The sequence below is a fragment of the Carcharhinus amblyrhynchos genome, chromosome 5 (genome assembly GCF_965287045.1).
Source record: "Carcharhinus amblyrhynchos chromosome 5, sCarAmb.v2.hapA, whole genome shotgun sequence".
In the NCBI taxonomy this organism is placed as follows: Eukaryota; Metazoa; Chordata; class Chondrichthyes; order Carcharhiniformes; family Carcharhinidae; genus Carcharhinus; species Carcharhinus amblyrhynchos.
Genome location: NC_137328.1, coordinates 52,562,539 through 52,581,351, shown reverse-complemented (window position 1 = coordinate 52,581,351; position 18,813 = coordinate 52,562,539). Strand labels below are relative to the sequence as shown.

Genomic DNA, 18,813 nt, shown 5'->3' with positions numbered 1-18,813 from the left:
CCAAGACAACAGATGAATGAACACCGCTCGACAATCACCAGGCAAGAGTGTTCTCTTCCTGTTGGGGAACACTTCAGCGGTCATGGGCATTCGGCCTCTGATCTTTGGGTAAGCATTCTCCAAGGCGGCCTTCACTACACACAACACAGAGTTGCTAAGCAGAGACTGACCAAGTTCCGCACACACGAGGCCTCAACCAGGATCTTGGGTTCATGTAACACTATCTGTAACCCCCATGACTTGCCTGGGCTTGCAAAATCTCACTAACTGTCCCAGCTGGAGACAATACATATCTTTTTAACCTGTGCTTAATCCTCTTTCCACGCACGTTGTCTGTACCTTTAAGACATGATTACCTGTAAAGACTCGCATTCCAACCATTATTTTGTAAATTGGGTTTGTGTCTTTATGTGCCCTGCTTGTGAACAGAACTCCCAATTACCTGACGAAGGAGCAGCGCTCTGAAAGCTAGTGGATTTTGCAGCCAAATAAACCTTTTGGACTTTAACCTGGCGTTGTGAAACTTCTTGCTGTACTTACCCCAATCCAACGCTGGCATCTCAACATCATAGTAGTGAATACAATCAGAAATTTGGCAGAATGGAGAGAGTGCAGAAAGAATTTGATAAGTGAGATGAGAGTATAAGAAAAGATCAAAAAGGAATCCAAATTTTTTATTGGATTGAGTTTTAAAAAAAAGGTGCTAAATAATATTTGATTTATTATTGTCACATGTATTAGTATACAGTAAAAAGTATTGTTTCTCGCGCTATACAGATAAAACATAACGTTCATAGAGAAGTAATGAGACAGTGCAGAATGTAGTGTTACAGTCATAGCCAGGATGTAGAGAAAGATCAAATTAAGTGTAAGAGAGTAAATTAAAGCATTGTTAGAGAATTTAAAAGAGTTAGAATTAAGTTTTAAAAGCATACAATGAGTAAAAAAGATATAATTAGAAGGTATGCTGGGCACAGCTTGCAAGAAGGCGCCTCGCTCTGGTGCCAACTTGATGCAAAAATAAATTGACATAACTCAAATTTAACATGTTACTTAGTCCAGTTAGATGAAATCCATTCCAAGTTGCTCAGAGAGGCTAGGGCGCAGAAAGCAAAATCTCTTGATATATAATATTCCTATCTCAATCTTGTAGATGATATAGAAGAGGTAATAGGGATGAGGGAATTATGCTGGCAGATTAGAGAAGTTGAGATTGCCATCGCCATCAGAGAAGGCCATGGTAAAAACTGATGAATGTATTCAAAATTGAGGTATTTTGATGGAACAAGTATGCTGTTTCCTCCAGCAAGTGAGTTGATAACCAAAAGTCTCTGATTTAAAGCAATTGGCAAAAGAGGGAAAATGGGAGATTTTTCACTAAGGGCTATTAAGATCTGGAATGTAGTATCTGAAAGGGTGGTGAAATTAAGTTCCGATGGAAACAATCAAAAGATAATTGGATATGTAAGCGAAGAAAGATAGTCAGCAGGTTTTTGCAGAATATGGAGCTAAATTGGTTAATTCTTTCCCAGAGTCAGCACAGGCATAACAGGCTGAAAGGCTGTCTCATGCTCTGTAAATTGGCATTAACGTGAAGTTTACTGTGATAATTCTTTGTCTGCGATGATAAGGTGTTAGGGGAGCAAGCTCTTTCCCTCTATCTAGAAAGATAGATCTGTTTTTAAACAAAAGGTATTCATAAAACACACAATCTGCAACAGTAATCTTTTTTTATGTGTATTTTTAAAACAGTGCACCCTAATTTTTCAAAACATTACCTGAATAAATATTCAGCTTTACTTCAAATGATTTTGCACAGAAATGGCTAAAAGAAAAATATTCCTTAGACCAGCTAACAATGTTGCAGATGCAAATCATCAGGACCAGATGGTATCCTTGGAGAGCTTTACAGGTTTAGATGTGGTGCTTTTGCTGAGCACCTAGGCGAGGTGCTTTTCAAAGTCTGTACAAAGTAGGTCCCACTGCCACAGGGCTAAAAACAAAGGTGTGAAAACAGGCTGCATAACTCTCAGGGCACCTTGCTTCAATTCATACCTGACCAGATTCTGATTGGGATTATTTTTTGATTATGAGCTCCTGAATATAGTGGATAAGAAGCTTCTAAAATCACAGTTTTAGGTCTGGCTGAGGGACCATGCACTTTGCTTGCTGCTTTGAGCAGAAGGACAAGGAACGAATGAGAACCAATAAATGCCATTTATTGACTTGATCAGAGCTTTGGATTTTGGAGACTTGGAGAAATTTGGTTATCTAACAAAGTGCTTGTCTATTCTGAAACAGTTCCAGTGATAGTATATTGATGGTACGTACTGCAAATTATTTCCTATTTGCAATGGTGTGATCTAAGGCAAGTGAGTGCATGCCCGCCACCCTGTAAACCTCAGGTGAACCTTATCAGAGGTCACCATTGCAGAGCAGCCTTCTCAAAGTCAACCTGTGGAAAGCAATCGGCCCGGATGAGCGTTCAGATCCTGTAGAGACCAGCTGGCAGAGGTATTTGCAGACATTGTCTATCTCTCTTTACGACAACAATCTGAGGTCCCTATCTACTTCAAGAAGACAATCTTCCCCAATACCAAAGAAAAGCCAGGTAGCGTGTCTTAATGACTATCGTCTGGTGGCTCTGACATCCATCATTGAAAGGTTAGTCATGGCACAAATCAATTCTGACCTCCCAGATTGCCTGGATCCTCTACAGTTTGCCTATTGCTGCAACAAGTCCACAGCAGACACCATCTCCCTGGCTCTGCAGTCAATCCTGGAGCAGCTAGATAACAAAGATACCTATGTCAGACTCCTATTTGCTGACTACAATTCAGCTTTTAACACCATTATTCCTATAAAACACATCTCCGAACTCCGTGACCTGGGGCTCGATTCCTCCCTCTGCAACTGGGTCCTGAACCCACGGACCGCAATCATTTAGGATAGGCAACAACACCTGCTCAATGATCACCCTCAACATTGGTGCCCCACAAGGCTCTGTCCACAGCCCTTCACCATACCCTCTATGACTGTGTGGCCAAATTCCCCACCAACTTGATTTTCAGATTTGCCAATGACATCACCATAGTGGGTTGGATCTCGAACAATGATGGTACAGAGCACAGGAAACAGAGGATCTGATGAACTGGTGTGACAACATAATCTGTCCCTCAATGTCAACAAAATGAAGGAGATAGTCATCAACTTCAGGAAGCGTAGTGGAGGACATGCCCCTATCTACATCACTGGGGATGAAGTAGAAATGGTCAAGAGTTTCAGGTTTTTAGGTATCCACATCAACAACAGGTTCTGGTTCCTCCATGCTGATGCTACCATTAAGAAATTCGACTAATACCTCTACTTTCTCAGAAGACGCAGGAAATTTGACATGTCCACTCTCTCCAACTTTGAGAGATGCACTACAGAAAGCATTCTTTATGGTTGTATCACCAATTTGGTATGGCTCCTACTCTGTCCAAGACCGCAAGAAATTACAAAGAATCGTGAATGAAGCCTAGTCAATCATTCAAACCAGCCTCCCACCCATTGACACTGTCTATGCTACCTGCTGCCTCAGAAAAGCAGCCAACATAACTTAAGGATCTCACTCACTTCGGACATACATTCTTCCACTCTTTTCCATCGGGAAAAACATACAAAAGCCTGAGGACAAATCTATTAACTGACTCAAGAACAGCTTCTTCCCAGCTGCCATCAGACTTTTGAATGGACCAACCTTGCATTAAATTGACCTTTCTCTACACCCTAGCTGTGATTATAACATTACATTCTGCACTGTCTCCTTTCCTTTTCTATGAACGGTATGCTTTGCTTGTATAGCATGCAAGAAATAGTACTTTTTACTATATGCTGATAAATGTGTCAATAAATCAAATCAAAGTACTGAGTCCTGCTCTGCTTCCTGTAACTTTAGTAAAAAGTCTGACAACACCAGGTTTTAGTCCAACCTATTTATTTGATAATATACTCACTAGCTTTCGGGGTTACCCCCTTCGTCAGGTGAATGGAGAGTTCTGGCCTCAGACAGAGCATATAAAGCACAGACAGTTTAGAGATTACTGATTAATCAGTAATCTCTAAACTGTCTGTGCTTTATATGCTCTGTCTGAGGCCAGAACTCTCCATTCACCTGACGAAGGGGGTAACCCCGAAAGCTAGTGAGTATATTATCAAATAAATAGGTTGGACTAAAACCTGGTGTTGTCAGACTTTTTACTGTGTTTACGCCAGTCCAACGCCGGCATACCCACATCCTGTAACTTTAGGCAGATGATGGGCTGTGAATCTGCTTAGCCAACACTGAGCATTCATTGATTTTTTTGTGTTTAATACCTTTGTATGCTGATGACCACATCCTTTTAGTTTTTGAAGAGGACCTTCAGTTGTTAATGGATAGACATGTGACTTCCACAACTATCCAAGTACTTCATTGTCTGTAGGAGAAAACATTTTTGTAACAACCAACTTCTGGGAAGTTATATGTTAGTTCACTGATGACTTGCTGAAACTGAATGAGTTATGATCAAGTTCATCTATCTTGGAAGTGTAGTCCATAATCGTGCAAGGAAGAGATGGCTTAAAAATGAAGAACCAGTTGAGCCTTTGATTTGATTTATTATTGTCACGTATTAGAATACAGTGAAAAGTATTGTTCTTGCACACTGTACAGACAAAGCATACCATTCATAGAAAAGGAAATGAGAGAGTGCAGGATGTAATGTTCCAATCATAGCTACGGTGTAGAGAAACTTCAGCTTAATGCAAGGTAAGTCCATTCAAAAGTTTGACAGCAGCGTGGAAGAAGCTGTTCTTGAATTGGTTGATACATGACGTTAGACTTTTGTATCTTTTTCCCGAAGGAAGAAGGTGGAAGAGAGAATGTTCAAGGAGCATGGGGTCCTTAATTATCCTGGTTGCTTTGTTGAGGCAGCAGGAAGTGTAGACAGATCAATGGATAGGAGGCTGTTTTGCATGATGAATTGGACTACATTCATGACCTTTTGTAGTTTCTTGTGGTCTTGGGCAAAGCAGGAGCCATACCACGCTGCGATACAACCAGAAAGAATGTTTTCTATGGTGCATCTATAAAGGTTGGTGAGAAATAACAACGTGCCAAATTTCCTTAGTCTTCTGAGAAAGTAAAGGCATTGGTAGGCTCTCTTAACTACAGCGCCGGCATGGCTGTTGGTGATCTGGGCACCTAAAAACTTGAAGCTCCCGACCTTTCTACATCATCCCCGTTGATGTAGACAGGGGCATGTTATCCATTACACTTCCTGAAGTCAACGACGATCTTCTTTGTTTTGTTGACATTAACATAAGAACATAAGAAATAGGAGCAGGAGTAGGCCATCTAGCCCTTCGAGCCTGCCCCGCCATTCAATAAGATCATGGCTGATCTGTCGTGGCTCAGTTCCACCTTCCCGCCCTCTCCCCATAACCCTTAATCCCCTCTCTTATCAAAAACCATCAACCCGCGTCTTAAAAATATTTAGCGAGGCAGCCTCCACCACTTCAACGGGCAGAGAATTCTAGAGATTCACCACCCTTTGAGTGAAGAAGTTCCTCCTCAACTCCGTTCTAAACCGCACCCCCCTTTATCTTGAGGCTGTGCCCCCTAGTCCTACTGTCTTTTTTGAGCAGGAAGAGTCTCTCCACCTCTATCCTATCCATCCCATTCATCATCTTATACGTCTCAATGAGATCTCCCCTCATTCTTCTAAACTCCAACGAGTACAAGCCTAGTTTATTCAGCCTCTCCTCGTAGCTCAACCCCCTCAACTCCGGTATCAGCCTAGTAAACCTCCTCTGCACTCCCTCCAAGGCCAAAATATCTTTGCGCAGGTGCAGGGCCCAAAACTGCACACAGTACTCCAGCTGCGGCCTCACCAATGCCCTATACAGCTGCAGCAAGACCTCCCTACTTTTATATTCAATCCCCCTCACTATGAAGGCCAGCATCCCATTTGCCCTCCTGACCACCTGCTGCACCTGCAAGCTGGGTTTTTGCGACTCATGCACAAGGACCCCGAGGTCCCTCTGCACCGTCGCCTGCTGCAGTTTTTCGCCATGTAAGTAATAGTCCTTCCTACCATTCTTCCTACCAAAGTGGACCACCTCACACTTGCCAACATTAAATTCCATTTGCCATTTCCTGGCCCATTCGCCCAGCCTATCTAGATCCTTCTGCAGACTCTCCACACCCTCCGCACGATTTGCCGTTCCCCCAATCTTGGTGTCATCAGCAAATTTTGACACCCTACGCTCGGTTCCCTCCTCCAGATCATCCATATAAATGGTAAAAAGCTGAGGCCCCAGCACCGACCCCTGGGGCAATCCACTAGTCACCATCCGCCAATCCGAATAGCACCCGTTGACATTGAGGGAGAGATTATTGTTGCCGTACCAGTTCACCAGATTCTCTATCTCATTCCTGTACTCTGTGTCGTCATTGTTTGAGATCCGACCCACTGCAGTTATATTTGATAGTCTGCCCAAACTTATTTAGATTCTGGACATATCGTGATTGCCACTAACCTGAAGACTTGTAGGGCAGTTGTCCTTAAAGTTCTTGCATGGTTACAAAAAATGGAAAATCTACAGAAAGTACTGTCAACAATTGAAAATGATTCACCCAAGACACATTTTCAAGTTCCTTTAGTGATATTGCAACCTTCTACATACAGCAAAGGATCGGAGCACGCTGACAACATCAATGTTGAACCTTTGATTGTCAATGAGCTGGAAATGTTAGGATGGCTAATGCACAGTTAGTGAAGTAGATGCCTTATGGAAAGCTGACAGGTGGTCGAAGGAAGTAGGATTGACAATGCTGTAAAGACACTGAAAATTCATCTCAAGCAGTGCAGTATAGCTATTAACTCTTGAAAAATCCTGGTCAGCAGCAGATGACTGTGTCTTGATGCTGTGAGAGCAGCTACATTTGAGGGATCAGCAGAGAATCAAGGAATGTGATTCATTTGTGGTAGTTGGTGTTATATTGTTTTGATGATGATGCAACCTATCTTCTATGAACTTGTGTTAGCACCATCATCCTTGAGTATGAGGGATGCACTACACTGTAGCACTCATGTTTTGGGAGTTTAAACATTTACTGATGGTGAACTGTCATGAGCACTTTAGAATTTGTGCAATTTCAGTTTAACGTTGAGGATTTCTTCAGATGTTTCTGAACTGCTGTCTTGACCTTCTGTTAACTGTAACACTAGTCAGAAATGCCTGATGAAAGATTACCTAAAAATTCTGTTCTACAATTTAATTGTTCTGTAAAGTGCGCATTTATTTTTTGATTTGTTTGAAATGGCTGGGTTAGCAATGGAACTTTTATCTTTTTTCACCGTAAGCCTTGATCAGCGATTGAATTTGGATGTGCAGAGAAGAGCATTTACCTTAGTGCAGCCGTACTAAAGGAGACCCAATTTACAATGCGTGTTTAAAATAAACTGCTTATGGTTGTGATTTGAATAGGCATAAAACTGTAATAGTGATGTGATGTAAAAATTTATCTAAGTAGTTAGAGTGTTTGTTGCTAGAACACATAGCCTTCACTGATGGATTATGTTACATTGCCCAGCCAAGGAATTCAAATTTCTGGTTCTGCAGATTTTCAGTTTATCATGGTGTAAGTATACAACACAAAATTTTAAAAGTTTAATAAAGCAAAATGCTGTGCATGCTGGAAATTGGAAATTAAAACAAAAAATGCTGTATATACTTGATGGGCCTGGCAGAATTTGTAGAGCAAGAAGTAGGAACATGCAGAGGTATGTTTAAAAGGTACTCAAATAAAAAAAAACCTGGAAAATGTGTAGCTTCAGGCGCAAACAGAATTTGTATGCAAAAATTATTTCAGAAAGGAACGGTAACCAGAAAATATAACAAAGAAACCAAAATTAAGCGCAAGAAAGATAATATACCAAATAATTACTGCATGTGCTAGTATAAAAGTTAACTGCATGATTTTAGCCTAATAATTTCAGATACAGGTATTAAGTAATTAACAATCACAAGTTTATTGGTAATTATAGCTCAAGAATTGGATCAAAGAAGTATGGAATTCAAGGTACATGGCACATTGCCAGTTCTAACGGCAATCCCCCAGCCAATTGTCAAGACTAATGTGCATCACATGATCTATTACAATGACTTCGAGAGAATACCAACAATGTGGCTAAATTTAAAATGAAAATTGATGCATTTGCTGAGAAGATTAGTAATTGTGGCTCAGCAAGAGAGTTTAATGTTTCTGAGAAAAAGATTAGAGACTGGAGAAAACTTGCTGAACAATAAATGTGTCAGCAGAGGAAAACTGAACAAGTGGCCTCACCTGGGGGAGTGGCTGAATGGGTTAACTAGCTTCAGTAAAATAGTTGTATCATCTCTGCAGTGCCATTGGGCTCTGCGCCCTCAGAGAAGCAAAGAAAGATGGTATTCCAAAGTTAAAGGCCAGTGTCAGTTGTTTTAAAGGTTCATGACAAAACTCGATTTAGTACTCCTATCAGAAAAGAAAAATTTCATAGCATCTGCCACCTGAAATTGATGATAAAATCATCAAATTCCATCCTTTAAAGAATGAAAAGGATGTCTATCGATTGACTTAGATTGGAAAACTGGCTGAAATGCAGTCTCAACATGTCATTGAACAAAACCTTCTCCAAGATTGGTGAAAAAAGCTGCTCTTTTAAACACAACTGGCCACAAGATGTGATTCACAGTGGTTCCATCTTGTACAGCAGATGATACAAAATTAAAACCAGTGGTGATAATCAGACACATAACTGTCCCCAAAGAGAAATGTCAGAAAAGATGTTGTTGTCTATGTTTTCGAGAAAAGCGGTCGAAAGAATCAAAGAAGTGCGGAATTTGAGATCAGGAGAACTATGGAAATCTGTAATATGAGATCAATCAGTGTGGTCATGGTAGATATTCCTGGCAGTCTTACAACAGGAATATCGATTCTAAGTGTGTGTAAATGAACCTCCAAGTGCAGTGTCTGAAAATTGGATTTTGTAAGTTAAAAACAAAATTCACTAAAGGTGGAAATACTTAAGCATTCACACTAGTAACATTGGGCAGTGATGTGTGGAATGAACCAGATCCCACTATTGTGAAAAAATTATTTAATAAGGAACGTTAGATGGTGGTACCAAGGATTATTAATTGTGGAATAATGATGCCATAGTTACCAATATACTACCAATTGGTAACAATGGCATTTGTGGGGTGGCACAGTAATTAGCACTGCTGCCTCACAGTGCCAGAGACCCAGGTTCGATTCTCGGCTTGGGTAACTGTCTGTGTGGAGTTCGCACATTCTTCCTGTGTCAGCGTGGGTTTCCTCCGGGTGCTCCAGTTTCCTCCTGCAATCTGAAAAACGTTGGTTAGGTGCATTAACCCAAGCAGGCGCCAGAGTATGGCAACTAGGGAAATTTCACAGTAATTTCATTGCAGTGTTAATGTATCCGTACTTGTGCCCAACAAATAAATCTTTCTTTAAGATGAAGAAGATCCATATGATGTTTAACAATCAGGCAAAGTTTTCTGTGATTTAGGCACTGATCATAATGATTTTGAGGAATTTCAAAGCACAGTTTTGTAATTAATTTGTTATGGCATATATTTGTATTGTGGTGAATGAAATGTATTTCATTTGTAATGTTATAAAGTAAATGTGAGAGGATTGGTGTGAATCCTTTGGTGTTGGTTTTTACTCTTTCCATTTTGGCACTTTTTATAGGGCCCAAATCAAGCATGAGCTGTTCTTTCAAAAACATTTAGCCCTGTAAATGTTGACCCCATGGCATTTGCTTAAAAATTAGTTTTAAAATGTTGACTTTTCTTGCACATATACTCTTTGCTGTCACTCACTTTCTATCCCATTTACAGCATAGCATATTTTTTTCTTTAAATATGTTTTGCTGCCTTTTTTCTTCACTCTTGCTCTGTTCCTAGCTTTATTTCACCAACTTTTGATTTTTTTTGCTATTTCTTCTTTGTTGCACTTTTTGTATTTTTGTTTTAACAACATCTCTTGCTTTCCTTTTTCTTGCATCCTGTCCTCCTATGTTTTGTTTTGATCACATTCTCCCCGTTGTCCTCTTATTCCCAGTGCTTTTTGGCAGTCCACTTCACTCTCCCTGGTGTCCCCACATGTTTAGCATATCAAATTTGAGTTTTACCTACATTTTAAGTCTTTTGAGACTGAAGTGTATGCAAAGCTTTGTTTTTTCAATTGATTACATTAGTTTTCACCCTGAAACTTCATGTCTGAAGTGGAACCCAGAGAATGCAGATCAGAATTGAATAGAGGCTGACGAGAGCAAGACTGGGATTTGGGAAATAGAACATGGAACATAGAAAAACTACAGCACAAACAGGCCCTTCGGCCCACAAATTACTTTGAACATATCCCTACCAATTAGGCTTACCTATAACCCCCTATCTTACTAAGTTCTATGTACTCAACCAAAAGTCTTTTAAAAGACCCTATCAAATCCACCTCCACCAGCACTGCCGGCAGCCAATTCCATGCACCCATCACCCTCTGAGTGAAAAACTTACCCCGATGTCTCCTCTGTACCTACTCCCCAGCACCCTAAACCTGTGCCCTTCTGTGGCAGCCATTTCAGTCCTGGGAAAAAGCCTCTGAGAATCCACTCGATCAATACCTCTCAACATCTTGTACACCTCTATCAGGTCACTTCTCATCCTTCGTCTCTCTAAGGTGGAAAGACCGAGCTCTCTCAGCCTATCCTCATAAAGCATGCCACCTAATCCAGGCAACATCCTGGTAAATCTCCTCTGCATCCTTTCAATGGTTTCCACATCCTTCCTGTAATGAGGCGACCAGTACTCCAAGTGACAAGTGTCTTACACAGCTGCAGCATTATCTGCCAACTCCTAAATTCAATTCCTTGATTGATGAAGGCCAGTACACCATGTGCCTTCTTAACCACATCCTCTACCTGCAAAGCTGATTTGAGCGTCCTATGAACCCGGACCCCAAGATCCTTCTGATCTTCCACACTGCTAAGAATCTTACCCTTAATATTATATTCCGTCATCCTACTTGACCTGCCAAAATGAACTACCACACATTTGTCTGGATTGAAGTCCATTTGCCACTTCTCCGCCCAGTCTTGCATCCTACCTATGTTTCGTTGCAACAATGTTGGTTGACAGGGTTAGAATTAGAGGAATGATCAGAACTCCATTACACTGTCACTTGGCACCAAAGGGCAGTCACACCGCATAAACTGGGCAAACGTTCATTAACTAGGCTGTTATTGTGTAGCATGCGTCAGGAAAGGAGAATGTTGGAATGATTCTTCTTTTCATAGAACATCTTGGAAAAGGTCTTGTTAAGCAGGAGCCCTTAACCAAGTTGCACCCTTTTAAAGAAAACAAAATACGCCATTCCTTTTGACACCACGGGGGCGATTCTCCCAGTCCCGCATTGGGCCAACACACATCAACAGAGGCTGTTTTGCGGGCTGGGCGCTGGAATTCCGTGCGTCTCCCAGCTGAAGATTTCCATAGTAATAAGTTCTGCTCTGGAAGTAAGTGCAGAGCACATTGACATATGGAAATCTGGATTTTAATGTCATTGGCGGATCCAGGACTGAGTCTCCAGCGGGGTTTACAATTGCTCCCCACTGCTGACCCTGCTGGAGGGAAGAAGGGCCACTTGCCCCCCCCCCCCCCCCCCCCCCAAGGGTTTGGGAGGGGTGCCCCCTAAGTAGTGCCAGCCTGGCCCCCTGGCATTGCCGAAGGGGCAAATTGGCTTTGCCAAAGGGGAATCTTGTTACTGCCAACTAGGCAGTACAAAAGGAGCAGGGCCTACTGAGAGAGAGGTTTATTGGGTGTTTGATCAATGAGGGTGGCGGGTCCTGCTGCCACTCTGCATTCGAGATGACTGGCAAAGGGAGGAAGGATGGCAGTTGGGGCTGGCCATCCAGTTTGTTGTGGGTGGGGGGGGGGGTGGTGTCAGGACTGTCTGGATGGGTTGTGGTTGGGGGGAGGAGGTGGGAATCAGGAGATTGGGAGTGACTGTTTGTGGGAGACAGGGAGATCGGGGCTGCCATGTGGGGGCGTGTTGGGGAGATCAGGCTGGGTGGGGGGCACACACTGGGGCTTGTCCAGCCACGGGGTCCAGGAGACAGCAATAGATGGTTGCAAAAGGCTAGCAGAGTGGGGCAACTGCACATGTATTGATCTTCACACTGACAGACCAGTGCATGCACAATGGCTCACTCAACACTGTGCTGCTGGCCTCTCCAGTGGGAATAGGCTTCGCCCCCTGATTTTCAGTGAATCCTGCTAGAGCGCTCTGATGCACAGAGTGCAGTGATTCATTGAAAATCACGCTTAAAAAAAAATCAGCAGGGGTTACTCCAGGTTTCAGGGGACTTGCAATTTTTTGAGGGAATCTCAGCCCTCATATTTTCAAAATAATTTGAACAGTTGAAGACAATTATGGGAGGTAACACATTGTTTCGTTTGTGCTAATTTGTTCACTTTTTGTTGCAGGAGGGAAAATATTCGATTGACAGTAGGATGGCAATCCACTTCTAATGCAGTTCACAAAAAGGTAATTTTTTTTGTCATTACATCCCTTCACAACATGGTTTATGTTTTCTTCTTGAGTTCTGTGTAGAAACAATGGGCCTGATTCTCCCATTGCGTTGCATCTGTTTTCGGATGTGGAAACTTGGTAAAGTCAGCATGAGGCAATTAGCGTGATCTGCGTTCGCGCAGATGCCCACTTTACCAAGGCCTGAAAATGGCCACAATCTGAACCACACCTGAAAAGGGCATTTGCGTGCATTTAAATTGAATTAATGGGCTGCCCACCCAACATTACCAGCATTTCCCCTTTTACCATCGTGTTCGCGCATCCAGATTCGGCATGAAACAAAGCTGCTCGGCAAAGGTCTGTTTCAGGCGCTCCAGCTTCTGAAGAGGTAGGTTCAGAACTTCCAACGGCTCTTTGACTCAGATCTGTGGTTGGGATGGGGGGTGCCCAGATCATTCTCTGATGGGTGGGTGGAGGTGTGGGTTGGGAGCAAGGGGGGAGGAGAAGAGAGGCCAGATCATTCACTGGCAGGAGGGATGCTAGTTTGTTCTCTGGTGGGGAGGAGGAAGGCCCGATTACACTCTGATGGGGGACAAGTGTGAGACAAGGGGAAGCCAAATGGATCTCTGGTGGGAGGAGCAGGGGCGGGAGAGGTCTGCTGCCACTTTACGGGCGATTGATCGGGGTAGCAGGGGGGTTGGGTGGATGAGGGGGACAGTTATGTTGTGGGGGTGGGGTGATGTCTGTGGGGCCATCACTCCCACTATTCGCTCCTGAGCCGCTGTATCTGCTTTTTGCGGCCGGGAGCAATGTGACAGGGGCATGTTTTTCAAACTTTTTTTCACCACACACGTGCAGTTCAAAGCTCTGGTTGGAGCTGCAGCATTTCAAGTGCAATAAGCCCTGCCCACAGCGCAATTCAGACCAGCAAATTTTTTTTCAAGCTAAGTGCATGAGGGGGCACCAGAGAACAGTTTTCCAAGTCAGATCTGAATTGCACCCAGATTCAGCACTTATAATCAAAATGGTAAAATTGAGCCCAATATCTTAACATTACTTGTAACATAGAAAATGGCCCAAGGTGTTCCACTGAGATTTGATCAAATAAAACTGGGCGCCAGGTCAAATACAGGTATATTTACTTTGGTAACCTAAAGTTTGAGCAAAGAGGTGACTTTTAAGGAGGAGAGTGACGGGTGTGAGTGATTTACGAAGTGAGTTTCACAGGTTGAGTTCCAAGCAGCTGAAAGCACAGACACTTTGATAGTCCTCTATGGGACATGAGGAAAGTGTATTTGGGAAATGAAGATGCAGGTGTAGCCAGAGGAACAAAGTAATTGCTGTAGCTAGGGGTTTGTTTACTGGAGGAGATGATAGCTGGGGACTTGTCCATGGATGGATTTAAATAGGAGGAAAGGATTTGAATTTGCAGTGTTAGGAGAGTTTGTGTTAATGTTGTTCTGTGAGAACAGAATGATAGTGTATAAGGGTGTTCCAGCATACTTCATATTTGCTCTGACATCATGATCGTAGTGTTGATATCCTGCACTCCAGAATTAGTTATCCTCCTAGACAAGCTGTCTTGATATGGCTGCAATACTGTCATCTGCCTGAAGGATGTATCTGGTCCATTTCCACATATCCAGAAGATCTCATTCCTAACCTGGATGAGGTATTAATTTTATCAGCCTCCTCTCATGCATCATTAAAGTGGACGGTCTCATCAATAATAAATGCAAGTGGCTCTATTCACCAATAACCTGTTCAAAGATGCTTTCTCTTTTTTTTACGTCAAGAGTTAGGTTGCTCACTGAATCTGTAATATTCACCTTAATTTATAACTCCAACAATCATAAAATACCTAGACCAGCCTACAGCCAGATATACCACCCAGACTTTGGCTGAAAAATGAGAGATAACGTTTATGCTATTTGTTGTCGGGCACTGACCATCTTAAAGAAGGAACAGAAATAGTCTTGATACTGCTTGCTGATCTTTAAAAAAGATCAGAGTTTCCCAGCACCAACATCTTGGATTGGGGGGGGGGATCTCTGAAATGGGTTATTCTGCAACAAATAATTCACTATTTAATATCTCAAAATTCAATCATGTATTAGTAATTAGGAATGGTAATAAATGCTGTGTTTCCAGTATTTACTGCATCCTGAGAGGCAAAAAATGGTCCTGCAATAAACATTCATCAGATTGGAAACAGAAAATGCTGGAAAATCTCAGCAGGTCAGACGCTACTTATGGAGAGAGAAAGAGAGTTAACTTTTCAAGTCAATGATGTTGTATAAGAACTGGGAAAAGTTAGAAAAACAGTAAGCAGGTGAGATTAATGTGGGTGGGAAAAAAAAAGGAAGGGAAAGTCTGTGATAGGATGGAAGACATGAGACATTAAATGACAAAGTTGGTGAGGCAGAGGGGCAAAGGAAGTAATATTGAGGCAAGTTAATAAACAAAATGTTTCTAGAGAAGATATGAATGGCAGAACAGCTGCCTTCTGCAAACAAAAACAGATTTCTAGCATCTGTGGTATTTTGCTTTTGTATTCATAAAATTGGGTTTATTTATAATGCTGTCATGTGTTTAGATAACTGTCATAACCTAATCAAGCTTTTTTTTATAGTTGTGTAATTTTGAAGCCCAAGATTGATTGTCTATTTAAAATCTCTTGCATGAACACTTTGAATAAGCACATTAAACCCATTAAGTTATGCCGCAAGATATCCTGCATGTTGCTCCACCGTACTGAAAGCTATGCTTTACATATAGCTGAAGAGAAAACTAACGTTTGGGGCCGGGGAAGGCATCTAGTTGTTGAGAACAAATTCTGATTTTTCAAGGTTTGGTATCTACCGTGATTAGTTTTGAAAGGAAAAAACATGCTTGATGTGATAAATGTTGCAAAAAATACATTAAGGCAGTGGAAGGAGCAATTGAACATATATGGTGAAACCTGCCAGCATCAGAAAGTGTCAGTCATGCAGTAATTAATGCGAATCTTATGTACTCCACCTCAACCTGTGATACTGGCATTGATGTCAGTGATCTTGTAGTGCCTTTGAGTGAAGCTTCATTTGTGCAAATTATTATTTTTCTTGCAATTAAATTTACTTCATGAATGTATGAAGATTCCTGTGTTTCTCATTCACCATTTGAAAATTACAGATTTTTATTTGCACTTAATTTAATGTTATGAAGAAAATCTAACGGTTTAATGGTACAGTCTGTTAAAAATCTAATCTTGCATCATAGAACAATATGTCACAGGTTCAAAGTTGTTTATATTTTGCCTTCTCTACCACTGTTGAAGTTTAAAATACACAATATTAACACTTAAGAGCAATTTCAAATTATTATTTGTAAAATAATTTCTATGCTTTGTTTTAGGATTTAGCCGTCCGTTTGACTGATGACACAGATCCATTCTTCTTGTATAATCTTACAATCGGTGAAGAAGATTTTCAGAGGTGGATAATAAATTCTATAACTAATATTTGGTAGAACAAGTATAAATTAACTGAGCCTGTTTACTTGTTTTTGACATGGCTCGGGATAGTTTAGTTAGAAGCAATCCAAGAATAATGCATTGTTTAACTTCACTTCTGTGTTACAACTATTTATACCTGTTCTGAAATTCTGCAAGAAAATAATCAAGACACGGATATTAATTGAATAAATTGCAGTATGTGATGTATCTTAACTGAAGGTTGTTTTCACTCAAAGCGTGGTGAATCTCTGGAATTCTCTGCCCGTTGAAGTGGTGGAGGCTGCCTCGCTAAATATTTTTAAGACGCAGGTTGATGGGTTTTTGATAAGCGAGGGGATTAAGGGTTATGGGGAGAGGGCGGGAATGTGGAACTGAGTCACAACAGATCAGCCACGATCTTATTGAATGGCGGGGCAGGCTCAAAGGGCTGGATGGCCTACTCCTGCTCCTATTTCTTATGTTCTTAATATTTATCTAAATCCTAAATAGATAGTGATTATTGGTAACGAAAGCCAAAAAAGCTTAGATGTAGGAGTGATACCAGATGCTCAGAAAAGACTAGTCACAAGAGGATGTGAAACTAATTGGAGAAAAAGAAGAGGGAAAATAAACTTGAGAATACTAGGAAGTTGCCTCCACCTGATTATCTAAAGAAGTTGAATCTTAAGTGACCAAGAAAGTGCAGAGAGTGACACCATGTTAAGGAGGAGTGCAAAACTATTTCTACAGTTTGTATTTGGCACTTCCAAGTATTTTTCATTTTATAAACAGTAACTCACTATGTACTTGCTATGACAAAATTCAGATTCTTGTGCCAAATTCATTATGGTAAAATATTCCAGGTTTCATCAAATATGAGATGGAATGTGGGAAAATTCAAAAACTTCAATTTTTTGCTGTGGTTCAGTTTGCATGCTTACTGACATTTTTAAAATTTACCTAATCTGATATGTGCATTCTTTCTATTTTTTTTATTCATGCTAACAAAGTTAATTGGATAATTGCTGCTTTGCTTGCTTTTTAAGTTTGTCAACTTTTTAAAGGGAGTATTTGACTTTTTTGGGGCATCAAATGTTAATCTACAATAATGCTCTTCTGACTGTTACAACTTAACTTTAGGATCATTTGAAAGTTGTGGTTGTCATTTTATAAATTTCAGGTTGACGTCAATTGGTGAAATATCGGTATTTGTAAGGCTATCACTAAGATGGGTGGCACAGCGGTTAGCACTGCTGCCTCACAGCACCAGGGACCTGGGTTTGATTCCCAGCTTGGGTCACTGTCTGTATGGAGTTAGCATGTTCTCCCTGTGACTGCATGGGTTTCCTCAGGATGCTCCACTTTCCTCCCACGTAATGGGTTAAGTGGATTGGCCTTGTAAAATTGCCCCTTCGTGTTGGGGGTCTAGCTAGGGTAAATGCATGGGGTTATGGCGATAGGGCCTGGGTGGGATTGTGGTCAGTGCAGACTCAATTGACTGAACGGCCTCCTTCTGTCCTGCAGCATTCTATAAGACAATGGGCTGGCATTTGCACCAAGGAATACCACTTGACGTTTACTATTCCAACAGCTGCCCGTAGTTGTCACAGGCTTTCAAACATAGATCTGCCCTCATTCAAAGCCTGATCCAAGCTATGCCCTGTACAGGGGAGGATCATGGTATTTTGAGCATGGCAAGCAGAGCAATGCACTCCACCCAGTTGGATTGAAGAATCATGCAGACTGTCAGGAATTATAAATTAACTATAAATTTTGTTCAGAAGAAAAGATTGGATTTCTTGTAAAGATAAAGATTTCTTGTGCCTATGTTTTCTTAAGCTCAAATTAAAAATTTAGTCTAATGTCTCTCCCATGGGTGAAAAAAGATTGATTAGTCAGTGTAAAATCTCTATTGTACCCTGTACCAATTGGTGACAGAAGAGTAGAGTGTTAACATGAAGCAAGCACAACAACTTGTAGAGCTACTCTGGAAGATTCCATTTGTGGCCAACATGAATGTCGGTGGCAAACCCAAATTATATGTATTTTTTAAAAACCTACTAAGATTTAGCATGACTTCCCTATCCCTTTGAAGACCTTTCCTATTACTTCACATGACACAGAATTGTCATTAGATAGCAAGCTTAGTAAATAGTTTCATGAGAAATATTGAGCAAAATCTGTTCTAGTTCTAGAAACAAAGAACAGTACAGCACAGGAACAGGCCCTTCGGCCTTCCAAGCCTGCACCGATCATGTGTTCCTAACTAGATCATCTGTTTATATCCCTCTATTCCCAATCTGTTCATATGGCTATCTAGATAAGTCTTAAATGATCCTAGCGTATCTGCCTCAACCACTTTGTTAGTGCATTCCAGGCCTCCACCACCCTCTGTGTAAACAAAAAAATACACCCCCCCCTGCATATCTGTATTGAACCTTGCCCCTTTTACCATGAACTTGTGACCCATTGTGTTTGCCATTTCTGACCTGGGGAAAAGCTTCCAACTGTTCCACTATTGGGGTGGCATGGTAGAACAGTGGTTAGCACTGCTGCTTCACAGCTCCAGGGACCTCGGTTCGATTCCTGGCTTGGGTTACTGTCTGTGTGAAGTCTGCACATTCTCCTTGTGTCTGTGTGGGTTTCCTCCGGGTGCTCCGGTTTCCTCCCATAGTCCAAAGATGTGCGGATTAGGTTGATTGGTCATGCTAAAAAA

The 18,813-nt window shown here is 41.5% G+C and overlaps 1 protein-coding gene across 2 annotated transcripts in view; it reads left to right on the top strand.

Moving 5' to 3' along the window:
* Nucleotides 1–18,813, top strand: part of LOC145343029 (spindle assembly abnormal protein 6 homolog) — a 66,760-nt gene that overhangs the window by 14,792 nt on the left and 33,155 nt on the right. For both annotated transcript variants that reach the window (XM_080188772.1, XM_080188771.1), the window contains exons 2-3: nt 12,577–12,637; nt 16,019–16,098. In XM_080188772.1, the coding sequence (XP_080044898.1) occupies nt 12,577–12,637; nt 16,019–16,098 (141 nt within the window). The remainder of the gene's footprint in view (nt 1–12,576; nt 12,638–16,018; nt 16,099–18,813) is intronic.